Source organism: Coenobita brevimanus, chromosome 58, assembly GCF_032717465.1.
Source record: "Coenobita brevimanus isolate Jiangsu-jjx chromosome 58, ASM3271746v2, whole genome shotgun sequence".
In the NCBI taxonomy this organism is placed as follows: Eukaryota; Metazoa; Arthropoda; class Malacostraca; order Decapoda; family Coenobitidae; genus Coenobita; species Coenobita brevimanus.
In genome coordinates this window covers 29,361,081-29,373,079 of record NC_137011.1, presented here as the reverse complement: position 1 = coordinate 29,373,079, position 11,999 = coordinate 29,361,081, and the positions used below count along the sequence as shown (strand labels likewise).

Below are 11,999 nucleotides of genomic sequence, written 5' to 3'. Positions count from 1 at the left end.
TATAGCCCTGCTAGGGTTACAGGAGAGTGCTACCCCTCCCAGCACAGCAGCCACCAGGCGAGGTGCGAACTCGCAACCTCACGATTACGAGCCCAACACCCTACCACCGAGCTACTGTGCTCCCAATTGTGGTGGAATGAAGAGGTAAGACAGGCTGTGGCACAAAGGAAGAAAGCATACAATGAATGGATGAGAAATAGGGGTGTGGATGAAGTTGAGAGGCGGAAGAGAGAGTTATATGTAGAAAGAAAGAGAGGTGAAAAGATTAGTAAGAGAGAGTAAGAAGAGAGCAGAAGAGGAATTTGGAAGGAATTTGAGTGTAAAGTGGAGGGACTGTAAGAAAATGTTCTGGAAAGAGGTGAAAAGAGTAAGACAGGGTGGAAGTGAAGTTAGCAGGGGAGTGAAAGATAAAAATGGTAGATTACTAGTGGAGAAGGATGAAAAAGTGAGCAGATGGAGAGAACACTTTCAGGAATTGTTGAACATAGAGGATGGAAGTAATGTGAGTATAAGTGGCTGGGGAATGGCTGGGAGGAGGAGGGAGGTGAGAAGACACGAAGAAATCAGTAGGATAGAAGTTGTGGAAGCAATGAAGAAAGTTAAATTGAGGAAAGCCCCAGGAATTGATGGAGTGTGTGGTGAAATGTTGAGGTGTGGGGAAGAGATAATAGTAGAACGGATGTGGAAAATGTGCAGATTGGCCTGGGAGGAAGGTAGAGTCCCGGAGGATTGGAAGTCAGGTATAATTATTCCCTTGTACAAAGGAAAAGGGGAAAAAGAAGTGTGTGGTAGTCATAGGGGCATTTGTCTTCTTAGTATAATAGGAAAAGTGTATGGTAGGATACTTACTGACAGAGTTAGAGAAAGAACAGAGGAATTAGTTGGAGAAGAACAGTGAGGCTTTAGGAAGGAAGAGGTTGTGTAGATCAGATATTCATTCTTCGATCTTTAGTGGAAAAGTTTCTAGAGAAGGGAAAGTTGTATGCAGCTTTCATGGATTTGGAGAAAGCATATGACATGGTGGATAGACAAGGATTGTTGAAAGTATTAAGAATATATGGAGTAGATGGGAAGTTGTTGAATGCTGTGAAGAGTATGTATGATGGTGCTAAGGCTGCAGTGTGTGTGGATGGTGAACTGAGTGAATTTTTCTCTTTGAAGGTTGCATTGAAACAGGGATGTGTCATGTCTCCATGGTTGTTCAATCTGTACATGGATGGGGCAATAAAAGGGGTACAAGGGCGGGTAGTGGATGTTGGAGTGGCCCTGGTGAGAGAGGGTAGTGTTTGGAAACTCCCTGTACTGTTGTTAGCAGATGATACTGTGTTGTTGAGTGAAGATAAAGGAGAGCTGCAAGGCTTGGTGGATGAGTTTGGGAGAGTGTGTAAGAAACGGAATCTAAAGATGAATGTAGGGAAGAGTATAGTGATGGTCTTTGAGAGAGGTGAAGTCAGTGAATGTACAGCGAGGTTGGATGGTGAGGAATTGGAAAATGTGAGTACGTTTAAGTACTTGGGTAGTGTGATGAGTAAGGATGGAGGTTTGGAGGGTGAAGTGCTTGAAAGGGTACAGCAGGGAAGAAAGGTTGCTGGTTCCTTGAAAGCAGTGATAAGAAGCAGGGAAATGAGCATGGAAGTGAAAAAGTTACTACATGACAGTATTGTGATACCAATTCTAACGTATGGAAGTGAAGCTTGGACGTTGCTGGAAGGACACAAGTCAAGAGTGGGAGCAGTGGAAATGAGTTATTTAAGAGGAGCCTGTGGAGTCACATGGAGAGACAGGCTGACCAATGAGAATATAAAGGAGCGTTGTGGTGTGGATGTGGATGAGATAGGAAGCGTTAGGAGGAATACACTGAGGTGGTTTGGCCATGTGGAGAGGATGGAGGGTGAAAGACTGACGAAGAGAGTGTATGTGAGTGAGGTGGAGGGGGTAAGAGGGAGGGGGAGGCCGAAGATGAGATGGAGGGATGGGGTGGAGAGGTAAATGAGAGAGAGGGGTGTGAGTTGCGAGCGGGGCAGTGAAATGGCGGGGGACAGGGAGATGTGGAGGCGATTTGTTTGTGGCCACCCCGAACGGAATTGAGGCGTCTGGCAACAGATGGATGAATAGAACTCTTTGATTCAGGTAAAAGTGAATTCTGGTCTATTGAAGTCTGTTATATCATGGTTTTACTGTAATTTTGATTTATATGTGTAAAGGAACCTACAATATTTCATAGAATGATGCATCTAGACATCTGGAATGTTCTCCAGAAACTTGCTTCTCACTAATAAATATGGGTCTTAGGATGAAAAAATAGCCATAATCAAGCAGAAATGTTAGATAACTATAAATTGTGCTCAAGAACAAGGTCCACACATCCATTCATTATTCCAACTCTCTGAATTCTTAGATCCACCCTTCAGACATAAACATTTCATACTGCATGCTCCAAGTCTCTTGTGATACCTGAGAGACAGACACACCTCCACTGATTACCAAGCTTAAAATGTACAGCTTGTTCACATTCACATCATCATCATCCAGTCCTGTGTTGCCCCATGAGTAGTGTAGGAGCCCAGGGCTAGGTGGTCCTGACATTTAAGATGAGAGTGACGAGCCTCACTCATCATTGAGTGGCATTACATGAGCAATAAACTCCAACCACCCCTTAGATATAAACCTGCACCAGCTAAGTCCGATTGGAGTGCCTTAATTACCCACTAAACCACCAGGCGCCATAATTTCATTATATGGTTACCACCCAGCGTAATAAATGGTTTCCTGACATACAGGAAACCACTTAGCTTGTTATCCAGTGTAGAGTCACCTATAGCAAGAAGGAAACAGAAAGAAAAAAGGAAAAAAGGAAAGAAAAAGGGAAAAGAAGAAGGAAAGAAGAGGAAAGAATGAGGAAGAGAAAAGAAAGGAGGAAAAAAAGAAGGAAAGAAGAGGAGAAAAGAAGGAAAGAAGGAAAGAAGAAAGAAGGAAAAAAGAGAAGAAGGAAAGAATGAAGGAAAGGACATAAAGAGGAGGGAAAGAAGGAAGAGAGAGAGGAAAGGGCAGCCACCCTAGAGCAGCACTACACCTTGTGAGTGGAAGGTAAGCACCCCCACCTATCACAATGTGATCCAACTGCTTCATCACCAACAAAACTTTTCCCACCCAAGGATGATATGAGGTAGGGTCTTGAGAGCAATAAAAAACATGACAGGAGAACTAGCAGAAGTCTGCCCAGTTATAATAAATGGGCTACACTCATTCTCTCAAACCCCCAAATTCTTGACTAAGTTCCTATCCATCAGTACCTTTCTTCTTCACCTTCCTTTCTCTTACATTAAAATATCCTATATAAGCCTCCCCTCCCGCAACTCATCGGGGGAGGCGGTAGCACAGTGGTAGCGCGCTGGACTCGTAATCGGGGGATTGCGAGTTCGAGCCTCGCCCGGGCTGCCGTGCCGGGAGTGGTAGCTCGCTCCTGTAACCCTAGCGGGGCTATATAGTCCAATACAGGGCTTAGCTCGGGGGAACTCCATTTCTCCCATTTTTTCCCGCAACTCATCATTCTACTTACTAGTAAAGGTGGACATCAAAGAGTGCTTGAAAACTGGTTTTATTTAGTAAACATTTATATACATTTGCTAAACTTCATACCCCAGATGATGCACCTATGAAATGAATGTTACATGATGATATGGTGATTATACAAACATTCACAGTTCATTCTACACCCAGCTCTTGTTGAAAGCTGCAAATGATAACAAATTAACCTAAACTGAAGGCAAATCTCAAGACTTGCTGGAATTCAAGATCATACAAAATTAATACAGTAATATGATATATAAAACTAGTTAATACAATTCTGCAAGATACAAAATGAGGCATAGCTACAGAGAATATGTAATTATTCATATTAAACTTCTTAGTACCCAGCCTCAAAACTACAACAATGTTTAAAATGAAGTACAGGTACAACTGCCTTCACTTACAAGTAGTGCTACATGGGGTGACGTGGTCTTTTATGATGCCTGTGTATCAATGTTTCATCAGCAAGACCCCCAATAAAATGCCACGTAGTACCTATAAGTTAGGCTAACTGTACCAGGTACTTAAGCCACACAACAGAGACCACAATTTGCTCACAAAACCTGCAATTATTCACTCTTCATCTTGGCAAGGATTTCAGAGTCGCGGAAAAGGTAATAGTCTTTCTCATCCAGTGTGATTTTGGTTCCTCCAAACTCTGGCAGCATCACCTCATCTCCTACTGACACTGCAGGTGGGATCACTTTGCCAGACTGAAACATGAGAGAGAGAAAATGGTTAGGCAGTATTTTAATGAATGGATTGGAAAAAGCAACAAAATGAGAAAGATGACTCCACTGGAAAAAGAGACAATATAAGACAGATGTGGAGTAAAGATGTCAGTTGATAACACATTAAAAGAGCATATGGTATATATAGTATGGTTAAGCTGAGAATAGAAAAAGGGTGGCAAAACAGGTACTTGCATATGCAAGTGAGTCTAAAGGTGGAAAGAGGCAGGGGAAGTCAAGAAAAAGATGGATGGATATGATAAATGAATGCATGAAAAAGATATGGAAAGCGAGGAAGCTAGGGAACTGACAGAGGATAGAGATGGCTAAATTAGGTACATATAGAGAAGTACATGACATGGGGTTGGCAACCCCTTATTCATTTAAGTCAACTGATCAACCATGAGTGTGAAAAGGCTCAAGTCTTAAAAACAATGGCTGTATTTAAGCAATATTTGCATGTTTTTCTTCATAAATTCACTTCAAATGCACCTGAAGCACAGAACCATTCAATCACCTACGGTACCAAGAAAGGGGTGCCAAACCCTTCTTATCCTCTGATCCCGTCAACTGGATAACATCCTCAGTTTACCTTTCTCATTTACATTCTCATTGACCACATTCATCCACCTTCTAGGCCTACCATACATCCTCCAAACTTCAAACTCAAGCACTCAAAGTGCTCACCACCCAATCTCTATCCATTCTTTATACAACAATACCATCTCAACAAACTCTTCCTACTCTTACAATATGTAAAATCAAACTCAGCGTAGGCTAGTTTGACTGTTTGACTCTTGTTATAACAAACTAATAATTCCTGACGATCCACTGTAGCCTCATAAACAGTTCTCCACTAACAGTATTACAACAATCAAGAATGAATCATACTTAGCATGTACTTTGCCCCATCAACCCAATGATGTATTTAGGGGGTATGTAAAACCCTCAATAACTCCTCCACTACAACAGAGCTCCCCTAAAACTGTGTCATCTGGTAATAAAATCTGAAAAACAACACTGGAATGTATGGGTTAATATACAGAATGGGTATCAGCACTGAAACCATGTCAGATGAAGGGGTGTGGTACAGTCACCCACAAAAGCTGTATTCTTTTTTTGAACCCCGTAAACATGTGAGCAGGTTTGTCGAAACTGCAGGGAGACTCATGCTTATCTGGGAACAGTGTCAGTTGGGGTTGGGAGTATTGGGGATGGAGGGGATGGTGCAGCTGTGGGTGAGCTGTATGCTGCAGACGTCATGTTACTGTGTAGTTTTTCCTGCTCTTGGCTCTGACTGTTCTATACAAACAATGGAGACGGAAAGGGATAATGAAAACTATATTACCACATGCTAAAACAGACAAGCATCTTCTAAAAAATCGAGTTGAGCTGCAACAGGGGTTCCTCCTGCCCTCTCTGCACACCTCCTGTCCACTATAATACTGCCTTGATTCCCACCAACTGACTCCTTTTCCTCAGGCAGCTGAGTAGCACACAGTCCACAACATATTACAACATAAAACAAAGAAAACATTGCCTTGTTGGTTCACATGTCTGTAATATGAGGCAATGTAGCAAAACTTTATTTTGTGGCGACATCTGTAACCTTTATAGTAGTTAAGTAACACTGCCCTATCGGTTCACATGTCTGGTTAATAGATGGTTTGACACTAACTTAACTACTGTTTAAGTTAGAAGTGTAGTTAAGAAGTGTTGCTTCTTTAATTTTTTGAACAAGCCTAACTTATTCTTTCTTATTCACGCACTCGATGCAGTGCTGCTATAGGTGTCTGCCCTTTCCTCTCTTCCTTCCTTCCTCTTCCGTCTTCCTTTCCTTTGTTCTTTCCTCTTCCTTCTGCCTATGGGTGACTATACACTAAGCGACAAGCCAAATGGTTTCCTGTACACCAGGAAACCATTTACTATGCTGGGTGGCAACCATATAACCAAATTATGGTGCCTGGTGGTTTAGTGAGTAATTAAGATGCTCCAACTGGACTGAGCTGGTGCAGGCTTATATCCAAGGGTGGTTGGGGTTTATTGCTCAAGTAATGCAGGTTAGTGCCCATCCCTGTAAAACAAATAACTCGGAGTCAAATGGCCACCCCATGTGGGATTATGGCGTCTGGCAATAGATAGATAGATAGAATACCACGCAGGGATGAGTGAGGCTGGTCACTCTCATCTTAAATGTCAGGACCAACTTGCCTAGCCCCGGGCTCCTACATTCCTCATGGGACAATATAGGACTGGATGATGGATGGATGTTTACAACACTAGGGATTTTTGTTCCTGAAATCAGAATCTTGTCTGATTTAAATAATTTTCCCCATAAGGTTTATCTGTCCAGTATGGAATTAGTCAAATACAGGAGTGCTGTCTGATCCAATTACAGTACAGTACATCCCCTTAGTACGCGCCTATATGGGTGGCAGAGGACGTCGCATACTAGGAATTCGCGTACAGTAAAACCTCGATATAGTGGACTTCAATAGACCGGAATTCGCTTTTATTGGACTCGAGAAGCTACCGGACTAAATTCCTGTATATCGGAAAAAGTCCGATAAAGCCAGAAGCAGTCCAGACTGCCTGAGCACTTCAGGTATGCTCACCACAATAAGGTAAATAAAAAGACATGTTTATCAGTGTACACTACAGTATTACAGTAATCCCTCTAATATCCGAACGCCCAATATCCGAACATCCCCACTAACCGGACATAATCCTCCTGGGATCCAATATTCCCAAAATGGGCCAAAAACTGCAAAAAATTCGAAAAAAATCTGACTTTTTTTCCCTCCCATAATTTGAAATTCCCGCCTGGGCCAAACAGCTGTTACACCATGGTCCCTTCACCCCTTCCTTCCTCCCCCTCCCCCCTCCCCTGTCAGGTTGCCATTTGGTATTTTTCATTACCAAGTGTGGGCCAATTTGGTAATGAAAAATTCGTTTGGTAATGCATTAGAATAATGCATTACCAAATGAATTTTTCACATGTATGAGGATACACAGGATGGAGATGGTGGATTGTTTGCTCTCTCTGATTAATCTGCTACCCTACATAGTGTGAAAATAATCAACATGGTGTTAGTTATAAGGAGAGTGATTACATGTATTTCCACTTGTATATATAATTAGTGAAGAATATATGCTAGCTTTACGAATTTGGTAATGAAAAGTTATATTTGACAATGAAAGTTGAGGAGATTGGTAATGTGGCTGTTGCGATCTGGCAACTCTGTTACCCCACCAACATCAACAGTCACAGCTTAACTCCGATGGAGAGCAGATACTCATAACAGTGCAAGCCACAGGTGCTTGTTTTTTGTGAATAAACAGTGAATAAACTGCAATACCTTGCCACTAGAACACACAGGAATTTACAGTGTTGTGCAGTGTTAAGAAATTAGAATTTAGAGTGCAGAGGATTAACTGTGGACTGCAAACTGGCGGTTCAAACCAGTCCAAGACCAAGGGACTTGTAAGTACCCAGAATGTTTAATATTGTATAAACTCACCTCTAAAACCTCATTTTATGGTTCTTTTGCATTTATTTCAGTCTTTTATGTCCCTTATTGGTGTGATTTGGGTCTTAAATAGGTGCTATGCATGTCCAGAGGGAGTTGTATAGGTGTTTTTCAGAGTTAGGGTCCGTAAGTACTAGTCCATAAGCTGGGGCCCAATATCCGGACAGGACCACTATCCGGACCTGCCTATGGCTCTATTGATCCGGATATTGGAGGGGTTACTGTATTATATATATTGTACCATTTGATTAATGTATTGAAGTTATAACACAGTGCAGTACCGCAGTGGTAGTCAAAACAGTTTAAAAACGTTCATACGATCCGGGCTAATGTCTGATATATCGGAAAAAGTCCGGATTATCAGGGGGAAGTCCGGATGTCGCTTTTATCGGAATTTCGCGTTTTTCGGACTGGCTTGGGCCCTAATTCGTCCGTTATAGTGAGGTCTTACTGTACTGTGAATACATAAACTTATGGGAAAAATTACATATGGGAGGCACCCCCCTTTATGGGCAACCCTTGAGACGCCCTTCAGACCCAAGTATTGTGCTATACAGGGAAAGCATCTAAGACACATTACCTAAGATATAGTAAACCTACAAGATCATGGCTTTACTAGGTAAATCATTGGTGGTAGGGGGTGGCGACCATCATCCACTCACTTGATGTAGTGCTGCCTACTTCTTCCTTAACCTTTATCATTCTTTTTCTGGGCCTGCCCTCCTCTCTTCCTTTTTCTCCCATCTTTCCTGTCACTTTTTATTGGTCTTCTTTCCTTTACAGGTGGCTTTACATTGAGTGACAAGCCAAATAGTTTCCTGTAAGCCAAGAAACCATTTACAACGCTGGGTGGTAACCTTTTAACCAACCCATATGTGCACCCTACGTGTCAACAAGTGGGTTGGTGGAGGGTTAGTGCCCCTCCCTGCGAAACCAATAACTCAAAGTCAAATGGCCATCCCTTATGGGATTATGGTGTCTGACAATAGACAGATAGATAGATAGACCTTTACCTGTTATTGCTTCTTGGGGGGGGGGGGGGGCAATGTCGCATACTCGGGGTAACCCTAGATTTGGGCCACTCTTCGCTGCCTGTCTCGCTTACGAGTTCAATTCGCCTTTAAAAAAAAAAAAAAAAAAAAAAAAAAAAAAAAAAGGTCTGCATACTCGGAACTCACGTACTGTGGGGATGTACTGTACAGTATTGGACGACAGGCCACGTACTAGTTTCTGCTGCAAGTTCATCTGAATCATGAACACTGAACACTGTAGGCCAAAGTTGCCCTTCTCTAGCAGTCCACCATCCTTCTACTGAGGTTAAACTGGGAGCTGAGATATATCTGTATGATTAGGAGGAAGACTTGTTCAGTTAGGCTACATCAATGCCACCATGTTGGATGAGACAAAATACCGAATTGGTGGTAATTTACCGAATTGACACTTTAATTTGGAAAATATATAATTTTTAATCACCATATGTGTTCATACACACCTAATTATCTGAAACTTGGTCAAAATTTTGTGTCTGATTTAACTGTTAATAAAAAAATCAGGATTCGTAACGAAAACCAGCTGAAGTTAGCAGAAGTGTTTCGTCTTTAGCATGACTACTCGCCTTGACAGGCTTGTAGTTTGTATAAATAGTGATTTAACATTCAAATTCATTTAACTACACTGTAAATCAATGTTTATGCAAAACAGAAGTCTGTCAAGGCATGTTGGCGAGCTATAGGGGAAATACAGTACATGCTAACTTGGGCAATTTTTCCTTTGACTTGCTTATTTTAAAGTTATAGTTAAAATTAAGCACAATTTTTTGACTGGATTTCAGATGATTAGGTGTATGGAAGTTAAGAAGTCACTGCATGATGGTACTGTGATCCCTACCCTGACGTATGGAAGCGAGGCGTGGACCTTGCAAGAGGGGAACAAGTCAAGAGTGAGAGCAGTGGAAATGAGTTACTTGAGAGGAGCATGTGGAGTGACATGGAGGGACAGGCTGACGAATGAAGAAGTGAAGGAACGTTGTGGGGTAGATGTGGATGTGGTTGAAAAGATTAGGAGAAATACACTGAGGTGGTTTGGACATGTGGAGAGGATGGAGAATGAAAGACTGACTAAGAGGGTGTATGTAGGTGAGGTGGAGGGAGGGAGAGGGAGGGGTAGACCGAGGATGAGGTGGAGGGATGGAGTTGAGAGGTATATGAGGGAGGGGGGGGTGAGTTGGGGGGAGGGGAGTCAAATGGTGGGTGACAGAGTGACTTGGAGGCGTTTTGTCTGCGGCCACCCTTTGCGGGATTAGGGCGTCGGGCTATAGATAGATAGATAGATAGGTGTATATGAACCTACATGGTGATAAAACTTTTAGTTTCCCATTAAAAATGCTGATTCTCTAAATAACCACCAATTTGGTATTTTGTTGCACCACCATCACCATGTGAAATCCACCACCACCCTGAAACATACAGGTACGATTATCATGGAATATGTACGGTACCTTTTTGTACTGCTGCTGTTTACCCTGTAAGATGGGAGGCAAGCCTGCTCACACCTAGACACACACAGTTTTAAAAATATGGCCATTATGCCAAAAGGGTTTACACACCTCTGACCTGGCGCCCTCCCCAACAGCCATCACCTTGCCTGTCAGCACCTTGGCCACGGATTTCTCTGGGATAAGGATGCCACTGGAGGTCTTGGTCACAGCCTCGGCCTTCTGTACCAACACTCGGTCAAACAGAGGAACAAATCTTCTGAGAGCACCAGCCTACAAAGAAAAACGGTAAGATATAGTAACTCATTTGTCAGGATTTTACAGTACAGGATCAATTGTACAATGTGTGTAGCGTGTGCCTGTTGAGATGGAGCCATGATTCCTGGGGCCTGGCTCATAAGGTGTGTTGCCCATTTCATTGGGTAAGCCGTTGATTTGTTTTCTCACTATCATGTCTTCTTTCCTTTACCACCCTTTCTGGACCGTACTTCACCCCACCTAAGGGTGGGGAACAACAGTGGGGGGAGGGGGGGTGTTTTGAGGATGACAATGGACACTAACAATTTTCATCCAAGAGAGAACGGACTGCCACCCTAGCATACCCATTCTACCCGCTTTTTCACTTCATGCAGTCTCCCTCAGCCTTCCATTTTTTTTTCCATTTCGTAATTAAAACCTAAAAAAAAAGGGGGGGAGGGGGGGAGGGGGAGCAGCCGCCAACCCATCCCAACAATAGTAAAAGCAAGAATAACAAACACTGTGTAAAGTTTACATTTATTGGTTATTCATATATGGAATTACTATATTGACCCCCCTCAAAAAAAAAAAAATGATTCACTGATAACCAAGGCCCTGGAAGACTACGCTAGCGGCATGGTGCACATGAGAATAGTTACCCGGCTCGTTTCACATTACTTATACAATTACCCATACAGTACAATAAACTGTCAGCGAAGAGCATAACAGGCTTCACCTCACAACAACCAACTCTATGTGTCTCTACAGTTACAAAGAGAATCAGTCTTTACCATGGTAATATTTTTGGGTGGAACACCAGCTGACTAGATCCGTGAGCGGCGTCGTCTGCTCTGAGCTCACAAGCCTCACATGTTCCTCAGGCCCCCACGCCACGCGCAAGCCCAACATTATTTCTCCATACAGATAAAATTTCATCATCTGTTGAAAAATATAGAATTTACTAACAAAAATTTTTATTTGCAGCACATACAGGAAAGTCCCGACACAACATTTATGTATTTACCCGAGAGGCTGCGTGCATGGTACATTCTAGAAGTGGGGGCCCAGGAAGGTGCATAATACTCTTACTACAATTAAGTAAGTATATTATCCTTGATTTCCTGATATTTGTTACTTATGCTACCGAGACAACAGAGTGGAATTAATATTTTTCTCATAATGTACAAGTAATTAGCTTGTCATTTTCTTAAGTATTGGAGTATAACTGCCGAAAATGCTGGTTCGAGTTGCGTAAGCCCCCATGTTATGCTGCGTAAGGGGCAGCCTGCTTCATGCTTCCCGGCGTCCCCAATGCCGTCCAGCAGTGCCAAGTTTAGCATTGTATTTATTAGATTGATCTAGAGAGTTCTGCTTCTACTAGCGTCACAGCGGCAATTTTTTACGCCTATTTGCAAATTATATAGTATTGTTTGGGTA

At 42.5% G+C, this 11,999-nt stretch overlaps 1 protein-coding gene across 1 annotated transcript; it reads right to left on the bottom strand.

Moving 5' to 3' along the window:
* Nucleotides 1-3,585: 3,585 nt before the first annotated feature.
* On the bottom strand, nt 3,586-11,444 carry LOC145402653 (10 kDa heat shock protein, mitochondrial-like). The gene is made up of 3 exons (XM_080274638.1): nt 11,354-11,444; nt 10,437-10,598; nt 3,586-4,283 (listed from the first exon to the last, which is right to left on the bottom strand). Exons 1-3 carry the CDS (start codon nt 11,354-11,356, stop codon nt 4,140-4,142), a joined length of 309 nt encoding a protein of 102 aa, XP_080130764.1. The 5' UTR covers nt 11,357-11,444; the 3' UTR covers nt 3,586-4,139.
* Between the last annotated feature and the right edge of the window lie 555 nt (nt 11,445-11,999).

What these genes read in the sequence shown, in the direction of transcription:
- LOC145402653 (XM_080274638.1), bottom strand. An exon ending in GGGAGGGCGCCAGGTCAGAG is followed by an intron (nt 4,284 to 10,436) that starts GTGTGTAAACCC and finishes CTCATGTTTCAG; the next exon opens with TCTGGCAAAGTGATCCCACC.